At 41.0% G+C, this 26,597-nt stretch overlaps 1 protein-coding gene and 1 pseudogene across 1 annotated transcript in view; one reads left to right on the top strand and one right to left on the bottom strand.

Annotated features, from left to right (window-relative positions):
• Positions 1 to 250: 250 nt before the first annotated feature.
• On the bottom strand, positions 251 to 21,547 carry LOC139951403 (uncharacterized; annotated as a pseudogene).
• A 3,219-nt stretch (positions 21,548 to 24,766) lies between these two features.
• Positions 24,767 to 26,597, top strand: part of LOC139951825 (uncharacterized) — a 5,267-nt gene continuing 3,436 nt past the window's right edge. The window contains exon 1 of the mRNA XM_071950891.1: positions 24,767 to 24,803. Coding sequence (XP_071806992.1) covers positions 24,767 to 24,803 — 37 coding nt within the window. The remainder of the gene's footprint in view (positions 24,804 to 26,597) is intronic.

The raw sequence follows: 26,597 nt of genomic DNA, 5'->3' as shown, positions 1-26,597 counted from the left end.
TCAAGCATCTGATAGCACACAACTTCCTGTGACAAGGGTGTTTTCTTTTTCATTATTATCTCGCAACTTCGGCGACCGATTGAGCTCAAATTTTCACAGCTTTGTTAATTAATGCATATAATGTTGAGATACACCAACTGTGAAGAGAAGTCTTTAGAAATTACCATTAGTGTCCACTGCCTTTAACTAAAACAAAAACGAAACAAGAAACGAGAATGTCCAAAATTACAGACACCTAGGTAGCACCATATCGACTCGTAAAACAAGAAGTATTATTCGAGTTTACAGATCACACTTAAAGCTTAATTCACACGAGAGCACTTTTAGCAAGGGTCCATTGCTAAATTGTAGCATGGTTGTTAAATTTTACAAAGATGTAGTCATGTGAAAGGACAACAATTTGTTTCTACTGCCCAAGTGTTCTTGCGAAATTTTGTTAAACATTGCTACAGTTTACAACCATGCTAAAATTAAGCAAGGGACCCCAGTTAAACAGAACGTAGACCAAGAACTTGGACAGTAAAATTTACCGATCAGAATGATTTCAGTGATTTGTTTTCAGTCCTTTCCTGCATACAAGATACAAGGCACTTGGCATGTAAGGAAAAATCAACCAAATAAATGTGGCGGTTCAACAATATACATTAAAAGCCTACCACCATATCAATTGTTTGTTAAAATTAAATTCATGATTCTCACTTCTAAGATACCAAATAAGCCACACAGATAGATTTAATGTGATTTGGTGTCTACCTTAAAGCTCAGATACACGGCATCCTATACGCAGGAGAAAATGGTTATTTGAGTGTGAAACAATATCAGGGTGATAGTATAATAGTGAAAGTGGCCTTTGAATAAAAGTTTTTTTATCTAAGACTTATAAGAACATGCCTAAGTTTATAACCCAAGAGGGGTTGTGGCCCAAAGATTAAAAGTAACATTTAAACCCGTTTTTTAAACTGGTTAAAAACTTACTTTATTTACAGAGTTAAAACAGAGACTTGGCATTTGGCATCTTGTAAATGGCAAGACACTCAGCAGATCAAGCCAGAAATACAATCTTATTACATACATTTCAATGCATAAAGACGGAGGACAAGTTGCATCAAACATTATTAAACTAGCCTCTACATTTGAAATGTTCAAAGGCACTGGACACATTTGGTTATTGTCAAAGACCAGTTTTCTCATTGGTGTATCTCAAAATATGCTTTAAATAACAAACCTGTCAAGATTTGAAATCAACTGGTCATCGAGCTTGCAAGATTATAATGAAAGAAAAAAACACCCTTGTCGCAAAAGTTTCGAGACATCAGCTGATAACTCAGCTGAGGTCTTGAATTCAATGCAAATGTTTTTGCGAGAAATTACATCTTTCTAAAAAACTACGTTACTTCAGAGAGATCCGTTTCTCACAATGTTTTATACCATAAACAGCTCTCCATTACTAACAATTATTTTAGGTAATTGCCGTTAGTGTCCAGTGCCTTTAATAAAACAGAAAAAAGTTGAATTAAATACATTGATTAATTTCTTCAAATAAAAAATGACCCTAGCAGGACTGAATAGAAAGTTTGGTTGCAATTTTCAATCCAACCTTGTCAAAAAAAAGACACTGAACACATTTTGGTAACTGTCAAAGACCAGTCTTCTCACTACGTGTATCTCAACATCTTGAACTCAACTGTTCATACTATGAAGTTGTGAGATAATAATGGGAGAAAAAAACTCTTGTCACACGAAGTTGTGTGATTTCAGATGCCTGAATTTGAGACCTCAAAATCAGTTCTGAGGTCATGAAATCAAATTCAATTATTTCAGTGAGAATTACTTCTTTCTAAAAAACCACATTACTTCAGAGGGAGCTGTTTATCACAATGCTCCCCAACAGCTCTCCAATGCTTGTTGCCAAAAAAGTTTGTATGCTAACAATTATTTTGAGCAATTACCAAAAGTGTCCAGTGCTTTTTTAATAAAATAATGTCCGAGCTACTCAGGACATAATAATAAGTGACAAATGCATGAAACGCCAATTTCACCATAGTTGCATACATGAGTGTTATAGACATAATAAACAGATTGTTTTCGAATTTGAAAACCATTAAAACACATTACTTGAAAGTGTTATAACTTCACAAAATGTCACTACTTTTACTTCGAAGTCACACCAATTTTCGAAATGATAAATAAAACTTGTTTATCATAGAGTGTCACTGCCGAGTGGTTAAGAGCATCGAATTCAAGTTCTGCCTGAATTCACCGGAGTGTGGGTTCAAATCCCGGTCGTGACACTTGTGTCCTTGAGCAAGATACTTTACTATAATTGCTTCTCTTCACCCAGGGGTATAAATGGGTACCTGCCAGGGTAGAGGTTGATATTGTGAATGAAAAGCTTTTGGAGTGCACAGCAGCTCGGGGCTGTATACTCCCTAATGGGAGCTGAGAAAGATTAAAGGGATGTTTATTGGCTCAATGACCAGGGGACTAATGTAAAGCGCATTGATACGGTTTATTGTGAAATGCCCTATATAAGAACTTGTTATTATTATTATTATACCATTTTTTATTACTAATAGTTCAGGGTTGAATATCATACCTCCTGATTCGTCTAGGTGTCTGACCAATCTGAGCCGTTGTTTCATTCATTTTATAAGAGGCTTGCTTTGATTGGCCAAGCGAGATTTCTTGTAGTGATCCATTTGATTGGCTGGAAAGAGTACTCTCTTGCGAAGAAGTATGTGGTGCTGGCTATCTAAGAAAAATAAAGAAATCCGATAGAAATATAATAATTAATTGACTGGGTTTGTTTTGGTGTTAGCTCTTTTTCTTTTCCAAATTAAAAAATACCCTTGGTTGGCCTGCCTGGTATTAACTAAAAGTAATGATAAAACTAAAGTCTTGTAATGTGCACATATCCACCATGCTGGGTGTTCAAGGCGTAGTAAAAACCAAAAACAAAATTAAAGAAAACAGACACAACAAAATTAGTCCTAATTGAAAACCTGTGGCATAAGATAAGTTTTGATTAGATTTAAATTTTGTGGTACAAAGAAAAGATCCAAGATTAAGTGGTAGAGAGTGCCAGTACGACGCTGCACTGTTCCTCACTCCAAAGATTCGAGGAAGAAGCTGAGATGATGGGGATGCACACATCATGGGCAAAAACCAAGATCCAGAACTGTACCAACCTCCGCCAAACACCTGCTTCAGTCAACGTTGAGGGTAACTCTGTCCAAATTACACAGAAGTTCAGGTATCTCGACTGTGACATCCATTCCTCCGGCTCATCCTCCCCCGACATTCTCCGACGTCTTGGACTTGCCTCATCCACCTTTGGCCAATGAGATTGTGTCTGGAGAAACAAACGCCTGAAGCTCACAACCAAGCTGAAGGTATTTACTACCTGTGTCCTCCTCGTCCTACTCTTTGGCTCAGAAACATGGACACTCCGGGCAGAGGACACAGGAAGGCTCCAAGCCTTCAGCCTAAAGTGTCTACTTCATCACTAATGCAACAATCTCGGAGACCACCATCATTGATGACATCCAAGAGGATACACCTTCCCATGTGACCATTAAGCTGAATGTCGACGCACGGGGAGGATCCCGCCCCTGCCTACCTTGCGGACTTTGAGTATCTGCGTGGCAGCTGTGGCGAAGAGCATTAGAACCCATTGGTTTGGCAGCTTAACGTCCCCATAATGTATTAAGAGAATGATGACGACGATGATGATGATGATGATGATGATGTTCCAGATGCATGGCAAAGCTGAAGAAAAAGACCTGTCACTCCATGAGTGTTGAGACTGGGGTTCAATGAGGAGAAGCATGGAACATGATCAAAGACTCCATGACAAAGTGTAAACTTGAAGCAATTCAGAGATATAGTGGGGAGCCTTGCCATGTCAATTTCCCCAAGTCCACACTTTCCTGACCCGAAGTTTGCTGCAAACGCCGGCAATAAAAAAAAAGAAGCTAGGAATAATCTAGACTTGTGGACAAGTCTAGGATTAATCTTGTGGACAAGTCGTTAAATCGGCCCCTCGGGCTGAGATAGCGCTCTCACGAGATCAATGCTCTTGCGCGAACTGATGGCTCCCCGATTTCGACTCCTTAGCGCGTGGGGCCGATTTACCGACTTGTCGACAAGTCTAGGATTAATCTTGTGGACAAGTCGTTAAATCTGCCCCTCGGGCTGAGATAGTGCTCTCACGAGATCAGTGCTCTCGCGTGAACTGATGGCTCCCCGATTTGGACTCCTCAGCGCGTGGGGTCGATTTAACGACTTGTCCACAAGTCTAGGATGAATCTAGACTTGTGGACAAGTCGTTAAATCTGCCCCTCGGGCTGAGACAGTGCTCTCTCTCGATTATGACTCCTCAGAGTCATAATCGGAAACCATCAGTTCACGCGAGAGTGCTCTCATGCGAGCACTATCTCAGCGCGTGGGGCCAATTTAACGACTTGTCCACAAGTCTAGGATTAATCCCGATCTAGAGTAAGGACAAGTTACTCATCCCAACTTAAGGAAGGGTTCAATGTGTCTTAACTAGTATGGTTACGGAACTTAACTCGTCCTAAGCCATTAGATTATATCCTAAGTTAGAAAGAGTTTGGTGAAATCAACGGCTGGTTATACAGTGGATCGCACTCTGTATAATAAACAACTAGCATTAGTTGAGTAATTGACTGATTGATTGATTGATTGATTGACTGATTAAAGTTATTTGGTTAAAAATACAGTAAGAACATGCCGAAAAAACACACACACAACATGAGAAAAAAAATGAAATAAGATAAACCAAAATGTCACGTAAGATAGAAATACTGCACAATTATAACCCCCAAAAATCAACCTTACAATGTCAAAGACCAACAAGGTTTTTATACCAATCTTCACAAACTGTTATTTTGTCTGTATTTATTTTGTTTTTCTCTATTGTTACAAACAAGTACAGTACCATCAGCTATTGTTGTAATCTACAAACAAGTACAGTACCATCAGCTATTGTTGTAATCCGAATGAATTATATGAATTGTATGGATTCGTTTGAAAACAATACCTTCTTTAAAAACTCTGGCAAGCGTATTGGGCAGTCTTCCCTGGTACCAGTCTTTCCAAGCACAGTTTAATAAAAAAGGCAAGGACCTGGAGATACAGATAAGAAGACGGATGATAAATTAGCAACACCCCCTGAATACAAAACATTACAAGACATGTTGAAATAAAAATGAATAACGAAATAAATCACAGCAGGACTGGGCACCTATCAATGTGGTGGGTGTTGGTACTTAACAAGAAAAATATGAGAGCAGAAAAATAAGTAAGTGAAATCCTTGTAAAGAGAAGTTCATATGCTCACTATTGGTAATGACTCAAAAAAGTAATTAGCATAACACCTTACTTGGTGACGAGTAATGGGGAGAGTTCGATAATAAAGAACATTGTGAAAACATTGTGAGAAACAGCTCCCTCTGAAGTGACATAGTTTTCGAGTAAAAAGTAGTTTTCCATGAATCTGATTACAAGACCTCAGATTATTTGCTAACACGTGACGGACAATCCTGCAATCAAATGGCAAGAATCTGCTTGGGTGTTATATAATATAAAACATTGCGAGAAACAGCTCCCTTTGAAGTGACGTAGTTTACGAGAAAGAAGTAATTTCCACGAATTTTATTTCAAGACCTCAGATTTATTATTTGAGGTCTCGAAATCAAGCATCTGAAAGCACACAACTTCGTGTGACAAGGGTGTTTTTTATTTCATTCATATCTTGCAACTTCGACGACCAATTGAGCTCTAGTTTTCACATGTCTGTTATTTTATGCATATGTTTACATACACCAAGTGCGAAGACTGTTCCTTGACAATTACCAATAGCGTCCACTGTCTTTAAAGCAGATAATATTCCTGCTTGATGCCCTAACACTCATAACAAGTAATTAGTCGTACCTGAACTGTTTTTCCCATTCCCATGCCATCTCCCAATATAGCACCCTCGCCCATCTTATAATGCTGGCACAAGAACTTCACTCCCTCCCTTTGGTCATCTCTCAAATATCGGTTGATAGTTACAGGAACCTACTGGGTGATCACAAAGAAAACAAAGATAGGATGAGTTGCTTAGTGTTCTTCAATTACAAGTCATAAATGATTTGTGAGTTTTGTCTAAAAATGCGTCTGGTTACAAGAATGCCACTTGAAATAAATAAGATTTACATGTAACATGGAAAAACCCATCATAGCACATGAAAACAGTTATCATTACTAATAATTACAACAATCAAGCCTTGTCAGTCAACACATTAATTGTGTCGCCAGACACACATGGCCTGAAGGCCACTTCAAGTTATTGCCTTCAATCAACTGTTTTTCTACAGGATTACCCCCTTTACAGTCCATACAGATGCAGACTTGGGTATAATCTATCTGAAGCCTGGCTGGAAGAGCAGAAAGCACTACCTCCCCAACTTTTATGAAGCAATATGGTTACGTGTCTTGCTTAAGAACACAAGTGTAACGACCAGGACTCACATCTGCGTACACTCTACTGATCTAACGCCAGAGCTTGAATCTGCCGCTCTTAACTGCTAGACCATTACTCGTTACTGTTGTGTTTACGAGCGACTAACAGCTCTCGTCTAATTACCATTAGGTCAAAGGTTATGTGTGCATGTGCCGACAGGATTGTGATTTGTAGTTTAGATACGAATAAACCGAAGATTCAACATTGGCGACAAGGATAATCCGGAAAAATCATGGAGAAAACATTAATCCCCATATTTGACTGTTTTTCGGAGCCAGCAACCCTTGGACCACGATGGGAAAGGTGGCTAATGTCGTTCGAGCTGTATGCAGACGGCAAAGGCCATATTATTGGGTCCACCACGGCACCGAAGGTAAAGCAACGACGACGTGCACTAATGCTCCATCTTACCGGACCGGACGTACAGGACATTTTCTTGACACTACCGGACACGGGCGTAACTACTGATATTGAAGCTGCCAAAACCGCACTGAACAAATACTTCGTGTCGCAGAAAAATGCAGCATTTGCACGGCAGACTTTTCACTAAGTCGTCCAGAAGGAAGGGGAAACGGTATAACAATTTGTAACCAGACTTCGGAGAGCGGCTAGTTTATAGAGACTGTGATTTTGGAGGTGAAAAAGACAACCAGATAAGAGATGCTGTGCTGAGTAAGTGCAAATCTGATTACGTTAGACGCAAGCTATTGGAAGCAGGGGATGAACTAACTTTAGCAAAGGCAATGAAAGTAGCTGATAAATGTGAAAAGGTAGAAAGTCAGATGGCTGCACTGTCTGTCAAGAGCAAAACCTCTCTGTCTGACACTACTGTCAACATGGTGTCTGACAGGAAACCAAAGCTTCATGACAAATCAAGCAAGCCTAAGAAATGGACCCAACAATCCAAATATCAGAGACAGGAAAACCACTCAGTGAAATCCGCAACCACTACCATGACTACCAAAGGTGCTTGTTACAGGTGTGGTCGAACTGGGCATTTTGGTCGAGACCCCAAGTGCCCCGCAAGTGGCCAGACATGCCAAAAATGTTCTGGAAGAGATCATTTGGCCAAAGTCTGCAAGACCAAGTCCAAGCCAACAGTCAACTAAATCGGTGAGCAACATCTTGATTCAGAACCATCGCATGACTATGCATTTCTCATTCATGAGAATACTTACTCGAATAAGATGAAGGTAACTGTTGGTGGAATTGACCTTCACATGTTGATTGATTCTGGGGCCACGAGCAACATTATTGATGAACATACATGGGAATCACTGAAAAATGCCAAAATTAAGTGTGAATCTCGTGTCGCCCCACCAAACAGGAAATTGTGGGCATACGGTGCTGACCAAGCCCTATCGTTGAAAGGTCTCCTCAGCTGTGAAGCGAGTATATCAAGGAAATCTGTACTAGCTGAATTCATTGTCATAAAAGGCAAAGTTACTGCAATGGAGTTGGGTGTACTCAAAATTGGAGTGGATGCAGCTAACGGTCCTCCACACACCACAGCGGTAGCCAGTATTGATGAGCGCACAAAGAACGGCTCGACCCAGTTCAATAAGCAATTTCCAGATGTGTTCAAAGGTGTGGGTAAGCTCAAAACTGAACAAGTGAAGCTTCACATTGACCCCTCTGTAAAGCCAGTAGCACAACCACTAAGACGCACTCCATTCAATTTACGCAGTAGAGTGGAGGAAAAGATTCATGAATTGGAGGATCTGGATATCATTGAGCGTGTGGATGGTCCAACCCCTTGGGTCAATCCAGTAGTCACCGTGCCAAAACCGAATGGTGACATACGACTCTGCCTCGACATGAGACGCGCTAATGACACGATAATACGCGGTCGTCATCCAATTCTGACAGTAGATGAACTGTTGCAGACAATGAATGGATCAAAGTTCTTCAGCAAGCTCGACCTCAAATGGGGCTATCACCAGTTGGAACTTGATAACGAGTCGCGAGGGATCACAACCTTTGTTACTCATTGCGGTCTCTACCAATACAAACGCCTACTCTTTGGAGTTAGCTCTGCCAGTGAGCAATACCAATACATGATCGCAAAGACACTAGCGGGACTTGAAGGTGTGGAAAACATCTCAGATGACATCATCGTTCATGCGTCTGACAAGGAGACATACAATAACAGAGTATTCGCAGTGTTACGCAGATTAGAGGAGGTAGGTCTTACCTTGAACCAAGAGAAGTGCCAGTTTAACATGAGTCGGTTGGTATTCATAGGAATCCTACTATCAGAGAAAGGCATTGGTCCTACACAAGAGCGCATAAGAGCTGTAGCAGAAGCGTAACGTCTCAGAGATTCGAAGCTTTCTTGGCCTCGTTGGGTTTAGTAGCAGATTCATACCTAACTTTGCTACAGTATCAGATCCACTTCGAAAGCTAACCAGGAAAGGAATTCCATTTCAATTTGGATCTCACGAGCGAACAGCCCTTCAATTCGCTAAAGGAGAGCCTCACAAACGCAACCACGCTCGCGTACTATGACAAGAACGCACCGACAAAAGTGATAGCTGATGCGAGTCCAGTAGGACTGGGTGCCGTTTTAGTCCAGGAACAACACGACGGTTTAGTTCCGATCTGCTATGCCAGTCGCAGTCTGACAGATTGCGAGAGGAGATATTCGCAAACAGAGAAAGAAGCCCTATCACTCGTCTGGGCTTGTGAAAGATTTCACGCATTCATCGATGGTCGCAGTTTTGAACTACTGACTGATCACAAACCATTGGAGGCGATATATGGACCCCGATCTAAACCATGTGCACGAGTTGTATACACCCCTGGAGGCGATGACATTGCCGACGCTTTGTCCCGGCTTTCGCAGGAAAAGATTCAATTCAAGCATGACCACAGGGCAGAGGACTATGTGCGTTTTGTAGCCATCTCTGCCACACCCAGTGCTATGACAACGAAACAAGTTGAAAGCGCATCCGCAGAGGATAAAGAGCTAGCAGAGTTAAGAGAAGCAGTTCGAACCGGCCACTTTGAAAACTGTAAGGCGTATGCGCCGATTGCAGGAGAGCTATGTGTCATCGGACAGCTGATATTACGTGGAACGTGTATCGTCTTACCACAGAAACTCAGACAACAAGCCTTAGCTCTTGCGCACGAGGGTCACCTTGGTATTGTGGGAACGAAGCAAAACCTTCGCACAAAAGATGGTGGCCAGGAATGGAAAAAGGTGCCGCAAAGTTCTGCAGATCGTGCCATGGATGTCAAATTGTAGCACGACCTGACCCCCTGAGCCACTGAGACCAACCACACTCCCTGACGGTCCTTGGCAGGACTTAGCAACTGATTTACTTGGACCATTTCCATCAGGACATTCCGTTCTAGTAGTTATTGAACTACAGCCGATACTATGAGTACCAGATACTGAGTTCCACTACCGCAGACAAAGTCATTGATTCCCTAGAGGAAATCTTCAGCCGTCATGAACTTCCAGTGACACTGAAATGCGACAATGGTCCACGGTTCCGTTCTCATGAGTTTCGCGAGTTCTGTGAGAACGGTATAGACCATGTCAAGGTCACAGCTAAGTGGGCTCAAGCGAATGGCGAAGTGGAACGCCAAAATGACTCAATCATGAAAAGAATCCGTATCGCACAGGCCGAAGGTCAAAACTGGCGAAAGGAACTACGAAAATATGTCACAAAGTATCGCGCTACTGAACACCCCGCCACAAGGAAAACTCCAGCCGAGTTGTTGTTCAATCGGAAAATGCGCGGAAAACTACCAGTGTTTCAGGCCGAGAATCATTCTGACTTGGAAGTCCGCGATCACGATGCCGAAAACAAAGGAAAAGCCAAGCTTTACACGGACGCTCGTCGGAATGCAAGATACTCTGAGGTGGAAGTCGGTGATCAAGTCCTTGTGAGACAAGAGAAAACAAACAAGTTTTCTACCCCGTTCAACCCTGAACCCTTCACAATTGTGGGCAAAACTGGCAATAGTGTCATAGTTGCCTCCCTGAAAGGTGTTCAATATTCGCGAAACACTAGCCATGTGAAGAAGTTTATGCAAACTGCACATGACGCGGATATGCCACTGTCTGACCCTGCCATTCAACCATCCAAAATGGATCACGGAAGTGCTGTCCCTGAACAGATTTTAGTTTCCCCGACTCAGAGTTTGGCAGATACCAATTCAGTCGCGACCCCCCACCTGTCGTGGACCAACAATCTTCCCCACCATTGCCAGACCCAAAAGACAGTGTGGCATGCATCCGAAATACAAAGACTTTGTTCTAAACTGAATGAACTGGACAGAACTTTGAACTTGAAGATGAGAATACATTGAAAACATTGAAAGCATTGTTCTTTGTTTATTAAAGTTTGTTTAAAAGTTTTTCATTGTATTAAAAAGCAGTTGGTCTTTATTAATGCACGACCGTTTTCAATACTGCTAAGTTAAAAGTTTAAACTAAAAAAAAAAAGTGGTTTATATTGTACACATATGTTACTGATATAACAACTTTATTTGCATCCAATCAAGTCTTTAAACAAGTTGTAGAAATTGCCTTGTCAGAAACATACATGTAGTAAGTCAGAAAGTAGGCTACTGTTAAGCAATTTAGGCTATCTCCAGTTGTTTCCCATTGTTTACAAAAGTTGAGATTTTGTCTAAAAAGGGACGGATGTTGTGCTTACGAGCGACAAACAGCGCTAGTCTAATTACCATTAGGTCAAAGGTCGTGTGTGCATGTGCCGGTGGGATTGTGATTTGTAGTTTAGAAACGAATAAACAGAAGATTCAACAGTAACAAAGTGAGGTTTCATGCTAAAAATTATTTTGAGTAATTACCAATAGTGTCCATTGCCTTTAAAGGCAGTGGACACTATTGATAATTACTCAAAATCATTTTTAGCATAAAACCTCACTTGGTATTGAGTAATGGGGAGAAGTAATTTTCCACGAATTTGATTTCGAGACCTCTTGGTTTCGAAATCTAGCATCTGAAAGCACACAACTTCGTGTGCCAAGGGTGTTTTTATTTCATTCATATCTTGCAACTTCGACGACAAATTGAGCTCAAATTTTCACAGGTTTGTTATTTTATGCATAATAGATGTTGAGATACAGAAGACTGGTCTTTGACAACTACCAATAGTTTCCACTGTCTTTAAATGATGCTGTTAAATATTCATCATCTCTATCTGTGTTTGTTAAAAACCTACATAACAGTTCCGTTCCTTGACTCTTTTTCAAGTTGTGTTGGTCTTGTCTCATCCAGAGCCCAGAGCACTTTGGTTAAACGAACAAGGTACCAATATTTGAGTACAAGAACATTTACTGGATAACCTGACATAGTCAGATATGGATGTTTGCCATGGACACCCAACAAAGACGCAATATAATGAGCTGAATCAAACATTGTAGGTACCACCTAAAACCAAGTCGAAATGAACAGTAACGATATTCTTCGTTTAAGTATCAACCGCCAGACACGCCCCCCCCAAAAAAAAAAATCAGAGGAACCACCTCAAACCATGTTGAAATGACCAAAATCAATATTTCCTATACGACGTATGAGCCGCCAAACAAATGTTTTGCTGCATTAGGCCCGCCAGACAACCCCCCCCCCCCCCCCCCCCCCCCCCGTGCCATGGGTTAACCATCAGAGTAACCACCTGAAACCATGTTGAAATGACCACATTGGAGGAACCACCTGAAACCAAAATGAAATGACCAGTAACAATATTCCCAATAAAAAGATCAACATCCGTACAAATTGTCTGCTGCATTTTGCCCGCCAGACACCCTCTATCCCCTCTCCCTGGGTTTACTATCTGAGAAAGTAATTGCAACCAAGTTGAAAATGACCAATAACACTATTCTTTAAACAAGTATCAACAACCAGACAGGCTGCCATACACCCCCCCCCCCCACATCGGAGGAACCACCTGATGAAACAGTGCTGAAATGATTAAAAGCACTATTTCCTAAACAACGTGTGAGCCGCCAGACAAATGTTTTGCTGCATTTAGGCCCACCAGACAACACCCTCCCCGCCCCCTGGGTTAAGCATCAGAGTAACCACCTGAAACCATGTTGAAATTACCAAAAAAAGTATACTAAATACATAGTATCAGCCACCAGACAATCATGACAATGCAGACACCCCCCCCCCAAAAAAAAAACAAAAAAAAAGTATACCGAATACATAGTATCAGCCACCAGACAATCATGACAATGCAGACACCCCCCACCCCCCTCACCCAACATTGGAGTAACCACTTGAAACCAAGCTGAATATGACCAGTAACACTATTCCCAATGAAAAGATCAACAGCCAGACAAATTGTCTGCATTTTGCCTGCCAGACACCCTCTATCCCCTCTCCCTGGGTTTACCATCTGAGAAAATACCTGCAACCAAGTTGAAATGACCAACAACACTAATCTCCATACAAGTATCACCCACCAGATCAATTGTCTGCTGCATTAGGCCAGCCAAACACACCCCTCCCCGTCACATCGGAGGAGCCCTATGAAACCATGTTTAAATGACCCAAAAAAACTAATCCCAATACAAAGTATCCTCTGCTTTGCTGCATTAGGCCTGCCATGGACAACACCGCCCCCCCCCCCCACCATCGGAACCACCTGAAACCAAGTTCAAATGACCAATAACACCATTGCCAATGAAAAGTATCAACCACGAGGCAAATTGTCTGCTGCATTTTGCGCGCCCAGATACCTCCTCCGCCCCCTCCCTGGGTTTACCATCTGAGGAACTACCTCCCAGCAAGTCGAAATGACCAATAAAAACACTACTCTTCCAACCAGTATCAACAACCAAACAACATGTCTTCTGCATTAGGCCCGCCAGACACACCCCCTCCCTCCCCCAACATCGGAGGAGCTATCTGAAACCATGTTGAAATGACCAATAACACTATCCCAATGAAAAGCATCAACTGCTAGACAAATTGTCCGCTGCATTTTGCCTCAAGAGACACCCACCCCGTCCCCCTCTCTGGGTCAAAACCAAGTCGAATTGACCAATAACACTTTTCTCCATACAACATGTACAAGCATTAACTGCCAGACAAATTGTCTGCAGCTTTAGGCCCCCCCCCCACCCTCGGAGGAACCACCTGAAACAATGTTGAAATGACCAAAAACGCTATTTCCTAAACAATGTATAAGCCGCCGGACAACTGTTTTGTTGCATTAGGCCCGCCAGAAAACCACCCCCCTCCTCCCCACCCCCTGGGTTAACCATCACAGTAACCACCTGAAACCATGTTAAGATGACCAAAAAAAGTATACCGAATACATAGTATCAGCCACCACACAATGTTTTGCTGTGTAAGGATGCAGACACCCCCCACCCAACATTGGAGTAACCACTAGAAACCAAGTTGAATATGACCAGTAACACTATTCCCAATGAAAAGATCAACAGCCAGACATATTGTCTGCCCCATTTTGCCTGCCAGACACCCTATATCCCCTCTCCCTGGGTTTACCATCTGAGAAAGTACCTGCAGTTGAAAATGACCAATAACACTATTCTTCATACAAGCATCAACCACTAGACAAGTTTTCTGCTGCATTAGGCCAGCCAGACCTCCCCCCTCCCCACATCAGAGGAGCCCCATGAAGCTATGTTTAAATGACCCAAAACTCTAATCCCAATACAAAGTAGACTCTGCTTTGCTGCATTAGGCCTGCCATGGAAAGCACCCCCCACCCCCCGAAGTACCACCTGAAACGAAGTTCAAATGAACGATAACAGCATTGCCAATGAAAAGTATCAGCCACTAGACAAATTGTCTGCTGCATTTTGCGCCCAGACACCCACCCCCCCCCTCCCTGGGTTTACCATCTTAGAACACCACCCCCTTCCCCTCTCTTGGTCAAAACCAAGTTGAAATTAGTAATAACACTTTTCTCCATACAAGCATTAACCGCCATACAAACTGTCTGCCGCTTTAGGCTGCCATACACCCCCCCCCCAACATCGGAGGAACCACCCGATGAAACAATGTTGAAATGATCAAAAACACTATTTCCTAAACAACGTACATGTATGAGCCGCCAGACAAAAGTTTTGCTGCATTAGACCCACCAGACAACCCCCCCTCCCCGTCAGAGTAACCACCTGAAATCATGTTGAAATTACCAAAAAATATACCGAATACATAGTATCAGCCACCAGACAATGCAGACACCCCCCCCCCCTCACCCAACATTGGAGTAACCACTTGAAACCAAGTTGAATATGACCAGTAACTCTATTTCAAAGAAAAGATCAACAGCCAGACAAGTTGTCTGCTCTTTTTTGCCTGCCAGACACCCTCTATCCCCTCTCCTTGGGTTTGCCATCTGAGAAAGTACCTCCAACCAAGTTGAAATGACCAATAACACTATTCATCATACAATAAGTATCAACCACCAGACAAGTTTTCTGCTGCATTAGGCCTGCCAGACACATCCCCCCCCCACATCAGAGTAGCCTAATAAAACCATGTTTAAATGACCCACAACACTAATCCCAATACAAAGTAACCTCTGCTTTGCTCGATTGTTGACTTTGATGGATTTGAATCTTGTAAAAGTTACCTCACACTCAGCCACAACAGCAATCTCATTGTATCCATTCTTCTGCAGGGTGTATTTTCCTCCAATTTCGTCGATTCTCAATCCCGACTGTGAGACGTCTCCCTACTTCGAGCCACCTTCTCACCGGACCTGGGCGAAGAATGCTTCTTCCTACACAGGGATGTCCTTGACACCTGTTTTGTCTTGGGCTTAGGAAAACGTCTTGAAAGTTTACTTGTGTGCGTGTTGACATTGGGATGTTAACGGCTACACTGGGATCTAGCTTGTAAATTATGTAAGAAGAAAGACAGACAAAAATCAGTTAATTTATTTTTGCAGATTACTAGATTGTTTAAAGACTAATTCTGTCATAGCGCTGACATGAACTAACAGTAAAACATGTATGAAGCTATTTACATGTAGTATTGTATTGGTCTGTCATGATGAATTTGGACTAATCTATGGCATGTGATTTAGGCCTAGATGTATGATACTTCACTGTGGCACCAAAGGCGATTGCCTCCCTGGCCCCTGGTCATTGCCTTGGTGCCCTTGAAATGCTCCAGTGCAAATTTATAATTTCCTCCCCTTTTCCCAAGAGAAAATGCCTTGGTGCGCTTGCCCTTTCAAAAACGAAGCAATAGCATACAGGCCTGATGTATTGTATTAGTCCCTCTTGATGAATTTTGAGTATGGCATGGGATTTAGGCCTAGATGTATGTAAAAAGCACATCGAAAAAGAGTAAATGTACAACCATAAATCACTAAATAATATGGACACAATAAAACTCACTAAAATAACTAAACTGCACTAACAAAGTATTTAACTACTTACAAATGGTCAGATTTATTGGAACCTGAATTAGTATGCAATAAAATAATTGGTTGACTCAATTCACAGGATTTAAAGGCAGTGGACACTGTTGGTAATTATCAAAGACTAGCCTCCACAGTTGGTGTACCTCAACACATGTATAAAATAACTAACCTGTGAAAATTTGAGCTCAATCAGTCATCAAAGTTGCAAGATAATAATGAAAGAAAAAACACCCTTGTCACACGAAGTTGTGTGCGTTAGGACATGTTAGATGGTCGATTTTGAGACCTCAAGTTCTAAATCTGAGGTATCGAAATCAAATTCATGGAAAATTACTTCTTTCTCGAAAACTATGGCACTTCAGAGGGAGCCGTTTCTCACAATGTTTTATACCATCAACCTCTCCCTACTACTCGTCACCAAGAAAAGATTTGTGCTGAACATTATTTTGAGTAATTACCAACAGTGTCCGACTGCCTTTAAGGGCACTTGAGCGGCTAAAAGATGCTATGTCAGATGTTTGGCCCCAAACATAAAAAAATAGATTTGTTTGAGTGAATGGTATTTCAAAGAGTATCACCTGCTCCAACGAAAAAAAGTTTAACTTTTACTTTCAATGGTCAGGAACCATTTTACAGAATGGTTTAGCCCATTTAGCCCATCAACAAAATAATGCGTTTGATGCGACAGGTTCAAAATATGAACCTGGGAATCGCTCCAGGATCTGTAAGTTTTTGTCCATTGTTCTTCGAAAAATATTCCAAATGGTGTTTTGAGTATTATGGAAGGCTGCATTAGACATTGCGGATTAAGTTCATACCCTCAGAATTTGTGTCATGATTTTTGAAAGTGGTAAAGATGGGGCAAATCTGGTGACTAGCTGTCGAAATTGTATGTGTTGGACCAGATCAACTGTTTCCGATCAAAAGAATCTCGTAACCCTATGGCCTGGCGGCCGTCGGGAGGAGAGTTACGTATCGCAACTAGTATGTGATGCTTAAGTGCTAGTTCCCAAGGTTCTGGAATTGGGTGAATGGGCTTTTGCCACTTTTCAAATTTGACTTTAAAGGCAGTGGACACTATTGGTAGTTACTCAAAAACATAATTAGCACAAAACCTTACTTGGTACGGAGTAATGGGGAGAGGTTAATGGTAAAAAACATTTTGAGAAACGGCTCCCTCTGAAGTGCCATAGTTTTCGAGCAAGAAGTAATTTTCCACGAATTTGATTTCGAGACCTCAGATTTAGAACTGGAGGTCTCGAAATCAACCATCTAAACGCACACAACTTCGTGTGACAAGGGTGGTTTTTTTTTTCATTATCTCGCAAGTTCAATGACCAATTGAGCTCAAATTTTCACAGGTTTGTTATTTTATGCATATGTTGAGATACACTAACTGTGGGGACTAGTCTTTGACAATTACCAACAGTGTCCACTGCCTTTCAGCCACTCAGGTGCCCATAATAATTCTGCAAAACAACATCATCATCATTCAATCATACTCATAGACATAGTGCAACATTAAAGGAACACGTTGCCTTGGATCGGTCGAGTTGGTCTTTGAAAAGCGTTTGTAACCGTTTTTTGTAAAATGCGAATGGGTAGAAAGATGTTGTAAAAGTAGAATACAATGATCCACACAAACATGCCTCGAAATTGCGTGGTTTTCCTTTTACCTCGTCGACTAACACGTCGGCCATTTATGGGGGTCAAAATTTTGACTCCCATAAATGGCCGACCATGTTAGTTCGCATAGTAGAAGGAAAACCACGCAATTTCGAGGCAAACTTGTGTGGATCATTGTATTCTACTTTTAAAACATCTTTCCAACCATATGCATTTTATAAAAAACGGTTACAAACGCTTTTGTTTTGACCAACTCGTCCGATCCAAGGCAACGTGTTCCTTTAATACTGGTGTCAATCAAAATGCTCAGTCAGTAATTGTGAACCGAATTAACAAACTATTTTGTTGCCTACTACACTCAAGTTCCGCTAAATCTGACCATTTGGATAACTTTCCGTATGGCGCCACCACCTTTTCACTCATTTTTACAAAAAGGGATATATCAATCAGGTAAATTAGATACTATATTATTTTATTTCGAATGAAAAAGTGGTGGCGCCATACGGAAACTTTTCCAACCTTTTTTTAAAGTGTAACATAATCCTGAGTGACCATTTGTAAAGTTTTTAGGCATTTTATTGGTGCTGGTTAGATAATACTGCAGAAGTACTGTATCTGGTAATATTGCACATGTCTTATGATGTACACATGTACTGTGTACTATGCATTGGTAAGTAATGTACTTTACAAAGGAATATGCAAGTTAAAGTTGGGCAATTTCGAGTCAATAAAAGAAGTACTCTTGTTTGAACACTGATGACTGGAGTAAGGTACGCTACCAAAATAAATAATTTTGCTTTGGTTTTCCATAACATACCTTAATAGATCTTCCCTTGCCAGAATACTTATTGTAGGCCCTTACAATTATGAAAATACACACCGGCTGTGTGGTCCAGTTCACGGACCAGTTTCAGGATCTCCGCCGTTTCAGCAGCCGAGGAATACACCGCCAGTTGGTGGCGCTACAACATCAGGGTTCGAATTATCTGGGCGTTTTAGAAACGGCGAATGGATATAGCAGACTTTAAGTACTTTTGGATCCTGACCTGTAAAAATACCTGCGTTTCGAAAAGACCCTGGTATTTTCGAAACGGCGGACTGGAAACAACAGGTTTTCAGAGCACTACACTCACACTCACGCGATGCTGTTTGTTCAACTTACAAAATGGCCGCACAAACACACGCTGTGAGATAGCTGTGTTGTCAACTTAAAAAATGGCCGCCTGCTCGCATACCGGGGCGCGTATATAGGTCAGTGCGCGCTCTAGTTCTTATATATAACTCTATGGTTTGTGCTTGCTAAAAGTAGCTATATGAAATTGGGCACTGATGTTAATGCTACTGTACAAGTACATTGCATGGTTTGTTAATACTATCACAGGCAGTACGCATCTTAATTTAAAAAAAAAAACAATAAGGACTGAACACGTTTGGTTTTTGTCAAAGACCAGTATTCTTACTCGGTGTATCCGAACATATATGCATAAAGAAACAAGAATGTGGAAATTTGGACTCAACTGTTCATTGAAGTTGCAAGAAACTGATGAAAGAAAAAATCACCCTTGTTGTATAAAATAGTGTGCTTCTGGCCAATTTTTATATATATTATTTTAGTGAGAAATTATCTCTTTATAGGAAGTCGTTTCTCACAATGTTTTATACTATCAACAGTCTTCCGTTGCTCGTTACCAAATAATGTTTTATGCTAATAAAGGCCTATTTTGAGTAATTACCAAATGTGTACAGTGCCTTTAAAACAGTAAGTTAACTTTGTTCCTTGTTATAAGTTTTGCTTTTTATACAAACCCTACTATCCCATATAACATGGAAAGGGTTTGCTTTGTGTATGGCATCCTGTCACATAATTTGATAAAGGCATTAACAAGTCCACGGTGCTAATTCATTTAGGGGTTAGCACTGCATACCAGTTGATTATGAGTAATGGGGAGAGGGTGATAGTATAAAACTTTGTGAGCTCAAATTTTCTCAGGTTTGTTATTTTGTGCATATGTTGAGATACACCAACTGTGAAGACTAGTGTTTGACAATTACCAATAGTGTCCAGTGTCTTAAAAGCCAAGTTAAAAATTATACATCTGAGGTGGTTTAATACATTTAAAAGCAACTGGTACAACTGTAGCGTCATTGTTGCAGTTAATATGTATAAAACTCAAGGATAACAAAACAATAAAACCTGTTTAAAAAACTTCGGGATTGACGCCTTCTTCCGGTACTTTCTTATGGCTGATGCTTCTGGTGTGATGACCAGGAAACGCTGCAGAGAGCTCATCACCTTGGGATTTCTGTGGTGAACCCCAAGGTGATGGGATGACAGCATCTTTTCTTGGAGATTTCTCCGTTGATCGTGTTGGCGATGGAGGCTCTGAACCGACTGACTTTGGTGAAGCATTACCAAATTCATCACTGTGACAAAAATGACGTCGTCTGAGCGACTGGACTTCAAAATGGTGGACCTCACCAGTCTTATCTGACCTCTCCTTAGGATTTTGCTTGGTGACCACCTGAACCTCAAGATTCCCATTGGTGTTCTGGTCGGCAGACTATGGGGCTCTCTTGATGGGCTTGGGTACCATCACTATAGACTATGATTACAGGTGTTTTGGATGAGGCCTGATGAGCTGCTCGCAGTTTGAATCATACTCCCAATCAATCAAGTCAAGCGCCATCTAGAGGCTCGAGCCTGCTCAGTGATTTTTCTCCAGATGTTCCGGTCCAGCATGAAGGAGCGTAGTTCTTCAGCGCTGGTCAAGCCGATGTCTCATTTCAGTGTGTCTAGGTAGGAGAGTCATCTTCTCCCACGAGAAGCCTTGCCTTGGGTGGGCTCTCAGAGGATGATTGGGCAAGGGGCAAGCTCTGAGTGGCGGACACAGTGCCGAGCAAGCTTGAGGCGGCGTTCACGGATCTTCTCTGTAGCCTTTGGCCAGCCAGCATACAGATTGGAGTTTCTCATGTGGTCTTGCCAGGGGATGTTTAGGGTCATACGCTGCATCCTGGTGTAGCAACCATCCAGAGACTTCTCCATCCTGGTGGTTAGGGTCTAGGTCTCATCTCCGTATAGTAGCACTGACTCCACTGTTGTGACAAAAGGTGATCTTTTCACTCCCACTCCAGCGCTGCTGCGTGCTGCAGATGAAAATAAACATTACACAATAACTTTACATTTCTAATACAAGCAATTTGGACAGTAACAAAAAGAATTTTTACTACTGGCACTACAATTATTTATTGTTAATAGGGTTATGGGTCAGTCAGTTTTTTAAACCCAGGATTTGAGCTGCCTCTAGCCATCGGGCTAGCTCGGTGGTCTAGTTGTAGGACATCTGCTTTAGCAATGCAAAGGTCGCGCGTTCAAATCCCACTCGAGTGATTTGCATACTATATTTGTTTTCACAGGGTACAGTGGTTAAAACACATCAGTGTAAAGGTTAAAAACAAATTATAAACCCAGAAATGGTTGAGTTAATAAATGCATTCTCATTCAGGGACAATCGATAAAAGGAATGACGATCTCAAAAACAAGTACAAAGTTGTATCTTTAAAGGGTTTTGGTACCTTTTGTATAACAATTTTGCCCATTACATAAATCCCTATGCACTGTGAATGATGTACATGTACTATACAATTTTAGCAACATTAGTTTTAAAGTTTTGCGAAGAAAACAAAAGGCAAAATCAAACAGCAAGGTTTTCAGGAGAGTAGCGTAAATACGTTTTACATGCTAAGATCACTTTTGTTTCATGAAACAAAAACTACTTTCATAATATTTTTTTACTCATGTCTCAAAACTTACAACCTCAGCAAGGCAAGTAATATTTTAGAAGCCTTCTACCACCATTATCTTCAAACCGGATAGTTTAATGTATATCTGTTGACATTGAGTTTTGTGTTGTACAAAAGGTATCCAAACCCTTAAGTACGGTGTTGCTGAGATGTAATCTTGAATAAGAAAAAAAACAGTGTCTCTTACAGAGTTTTCCTCCGCTTCCTGTTATCCTTCATTTGACTCTCCAGCTCAGCTCTTTTGCTCTCTTGGGTTTTGTGCAACTGAGAAAATGAGAAAACATTCATAATGTTATAATTTCTTTAGAGTGACCATTAGCATCGACGTCAATCTGTCTTGAAAGATGGGGGGAGGAACATCGTTAGTCATACCATCTACGGCGTGGGGTCCCGCCTCGCTTAAGGGCCCCAGGAAAATTTTAAGACCATTTATGCTCTCTAGTGCAATCTTATGAGTCTGAGGGAAGATGTGCCCCATCTGAGATCTTGGAATTTAATGGCTATTTCGAGCTATGACAAATGATGCACCATTTAATTGCTATCCTGGTTATTAGCTAAAAACCAATTCAATTATAGCTGCGTATACAAATTATTTCTACATATAATGCTCAGACGGCGGTTCATTCCTAGCATCGTCAAGGGTGGATTAAGACAGGAAATTCTATAAAGGGGGTGGGGGCTTGTTGGTAGGGCAAACCAATTAAAGATGGAGCATGCTATAAAGCGGAACGCAAAACCTTTTTCGGCCTGGGCAAAACTTTGCATTCTAGATTCTCTGGTGCAAACTTAGGCCAATAGGCAAAACGAATGGAACAGAACATTTATAAAGCCTTTTAAATGTGAGCAGCAGTTGTATAACCTTTTTGGTTAACATCATCTTCATGTGCGGATCTATAAGCATGCTCGTGTGAAAACTTTACGGCGTGGGTCGGGCCCGTTTAAGGGCCTGGGAACAGTTCACATTCTAGATGCTCTGTGGTGCAATCTTAGGGCAACTGTCAACAAGAGGCAAAAAGAATGGAATAGAGCAAAGCCTTTAAAATGTGAGCAGCAGTAGAACCTTTTGAGTTAACAGCATCTTCAAGTACGGATCTACATACATGACACAAGTTGTAGGGGGCAAATGAGTCCGGGCTCGCCTAAAGACTCTGCACACTATTGGTAATTTTCAAAGACCAGTCTTCTCACTTGGTGTATCTCAAAATGCCTAAAATAACAAACCTGTGAAAATCTGAGCTCAATCGGTCGTTGCGAGATATTAATGCACAAAACAAAAAAATGGATCCTAGATGCTGTTTGGCTTCTCACACTATTGCTCAAACGTTGACAAAATTGCACCTCCCCCTTGAAACAGTGGAAGGGACTATCCCCCCTCCCCCCCCCCCCCATTTTTGAAGGGTGGAGGGCATAAACTCAAATGTTTGCCGTATCTAATGACTTGTCTTTATCTTGAAACTCAAGTATTGCACCGTATAAGACCAAACCCTGTGTCCCGTCAATGGCATCAATCATAATGTTTGAGCATTTGTGTGAGAAGCCAAACAGCATAGGGTCCAGGCCCGCTTATAGACGATGTGACCATGTTTACATTCAAACCACCCTCTGTTGACAAAACACTCTATACGTCATGTTTCGCCGGGCACCTGAGTTGCGCAGTCACAGTAAGATTGCGTACACTTTCTAGCTGGCTGCCAAAACACAAAGGTTTTGCCTGGCAGTATGCGCGCGAATCATGTTATGGTTTTCGTGTGATGTCAGAGGTCACATCGTCTATAGGCACGGGAAAATTCTGCATTTTAGATGCTCTGTGGTGCAATCTTCGGTCAATTTTGAGAGGGGGACGTTTGATATAGTGTCCCCCACCCTTCTAAAAAGTTGTGTCATCCTTAGGGGTCTTGTCAAAACTCATCCTGGACACACCACAGGACGAGGTTGTCCGATGTCACATTTTTGTCGGACGGGCCACAGGATGGGAGTTCATATGGAACAAGGTTCCACACGATGAAATGTGTATTCCCGTCCGATACACAGTACCCAAGGCACCCCACTGAGCGCTCTGCGGTTTCACTGGCTCATTAAACACTAACTAAACAAACCTGGGGTTTGCGGTTTGGGGCAAGTCTGGACTGACTGTTTGGAGGTCACTGTAGGAAAGATTATACTAGCATAGCTCATGTAAACCGTTAACAGTGTTTTATTCTCCATTCCTAAATTGTATAGGTTTATAAAAATTAAACCAATGAAAAATATAAAGCATCAAATGAAAACTTATTGCAATATTGGTGAAATTATCCACCATCTTGAAAAATAACCACATGGATGCTAATCATGGCCACCCGTTCATACACAGGAAATTCCCTTCAAAGATTTATACCCTTCAAAAATGGACCTTAACACTTTAAACTTGTTGGATTGTGGGGTGATGTTCCAAGGTTATTTATTGTCTAAATTACTTTCAGGATAATTTCTATTCAATCACGATGCATCAAAAGGGATACATCATTGTAAAGGTGCTGTTTAATAACATGGATTTCTCAAATAATTAGATTTTAATCTAAAGATTTTAAAAGGGGTTGTCCCACTAGATTGAATGGCACCAACACGCATAAACATAAAACTGACTGTTTATTGTGTTGATCCTAATTCATCATTTGACGTTTGTGACTTTTGTTTTAAGGAAATATATACCGTAAGAACCGTTTGCTTTTTAACATTTTATAATCACTGCGTACAATTTTGAAAATACCATTGTAAGATATCTATTTAAAATGCGTACATTTTAAGTGCATAAAACTTCTATCCTTTTGTTGATAATGAGTTAAATTAAGTATATATACTGTAATTAAAAACACCCCGACCGATTTAAACTTTGTAATGAACTGAGTTTTTTGGGGGGTTGATGCAACACAATTACATTCGAGTGCCTTCAAGTTTAAGTTGACCATTAATAGTGAAAGATACGAGAATCGGATCCGTCTCATTGTTCCAAACTCTAATAAAACAAGGTACCCCGTTTGTTCGAAAACTTTTCTTGTTGATATGTTGAAACTGATTCTCTAGGATCTCAAATAATTAAATAAGCTTTTATTGACGCAGAAGAACAACATAGACAATAAAGACAATTGCAATTTTGTCCACAGACTGAAATAAAAACGTTGAAACCCATCCTGTTAAAAAGTTACAAATTGAAATGCACAGAGAGCTTAAGATATGACCAATTTGTCTGTAGTAAATACTCAAGGTCATTGAAGCCCAGTGTGAAACCGCACTCTGGCCCTCGGGAGACCCCCTGCTTGTTTTCCAGTAGATAGCAATCTAAACACTCTGCGGTTTGTAAACAAATGATCTCTGGTGAAGGCCAGTCACTGCGAGCTCGTCCTATAGCCCGTCCGATAAAGTAATCACTACAAGGGAATTGAACATGGGACAGAAACCTGGTCCTGGACGGGCGCCCGTCCGTTGGCTGTCCAGGATGAGTTTTGACAAGGTCCCTTAGCCCCCAGGATTAATGCCCATGGCGAGACACAGGGTTGGTCTTACACAGTGCAATACTTTGGCTTCATGATCAAGGTGGTCAAAAAGATGGGGGGGGGGGGGACATTTGATATTGTGCCCCTCTCCCCTTGTCACACCCCACCCCCACCTATTTGATGCCCACCACCATTAGTAGAATTTGAAACTTTGTATGGTGGAATTATAACTATAAGAACATTTTGTGATAACACCGTGTGAGTCTCTTTTTGAATAGTGTTGGTTAGGAAAAGAACTATTGGTTAAGGACTCATGTTTCTATTAATATACGCTGATCATCTACAGGAGAAAAATCATTAGAAAGACTGTACTTACCGTTTGTCTAGATGCTACTGCTCGCCGAATGTACTTCTGTAGGGCTTCTCTACGCAACCTACAATAGACAACAAATATCGGACAAATTTACATCAGCTGCTGTTAAACGAAGAAATTCAGTCTGAATGATCTACATGTGTAGTTGCATGTTTTGTGTGCATTTGATCACTAGCACTAGGCATAGTTAATTTTTTACAGTATTACATTTAACAGTCATCACCAGTTTCTTAAAAGCTCAGAAATGCCTAGTTCATTTTGATGGGCCATAATAAATAATTTGCAGATATTAATTACCTATTTGTCTTTTTAAAGACAAATTTGTCTTTTTAAAGACAAATAAAGCACTTGTGTTTTAATCCAACGAAGTCTTTTGGGGAAAAAAGTACCTACATGTGAGGTGAAACTAAACATGGATTGGAAATCACTAACAAGGCAATACTTTTTTTAGAAACCTCTTTCATCAGTGAAAAGGGTACAAAAGAATTTAGGCTTTGCATGGTGAGGTATCAATTGTATTTGGTTTGCCGTAACAAACACCATGTGTGTTTCTACTTGCCAGGTAGAGTTTGTTCTTTAGAGAACTGTCTTGCTTTATTTTACTACCGCAAAGAGTAGAATATCAGATTTTGAGGAAACTTGTTCTGAAAAGAACTGTCCTGCTTTGTAAATATACCCTGGCGCAGGTATAGAAAATTGGCTGGGACAACTACTTTAGCTTTATAGGATCATAATTAACTGCACTACCCCGGAGTCAGTCTCTTGACGATGGCTAGAGCAAGCTAGTCAAAATGTTGAGACCAATTCAAGAACTGAATAGTGATTTGGTTCCCTATTGGGCAATCCATATAGGCTTCTGCTTGCTTTTTGTTGATATGTCTCTAATTATTTTACTAATAATGCAAAAGTTATACATTTCTACTTATTGTTGCTGTGTGTTTTGAAGTTTTTAAAGCCTGGGTGAATAAATAAATAAACAAATAAATAAACTACTTGTCCTCTGCATTGTACTCACTAAGCCTCTTCCTTGATTAAACCTCTTCCCTGCAAACAGCCAATCAAAACAAACAAAGCTCGGTAAATAACACCAAACTCACAAATCTCAACTCATGTTAATCCGGCATGGTTAGGCCTGTCGTCTTCTTGATACTCCCAAGGGTTTATGAAGATGCACCAAAAATTCAATCCATACTCAGTGATACTGCCTCTTGAAATACATAATTCTAAAAACACCCTCTTTCTGGAGCTCCAGCCCTGACCCCACGCGTCGACCTGGTATTCTTTTAAAACGTAAGAGCCCATAATTTAATAACAACAAGTATGCTAGTAGCTGGGTTAAACAACAGAGGAACCGCAGTTGAAATGACCAGATAGAGAAAGGACCAATAACACTATAATTAATACCAGTA

The sequence above is a fragment of the Asterias amurensis genome, chromosome 19 (assembly GCF_032118995.1).
Source record: "Asterias amurensis chromosome 19, ASM3211899v1".
NCBI lineage: Eukaryota > Metazoa > Echinodermata > Asteroidea > Forcipulatida > Asteriidae > Asterias > Asterias amurensis.
Note: the sequence above shows the minus strand (reverse complement) of the source record. Positions and strands in the feature narration are given on the sequence as shown.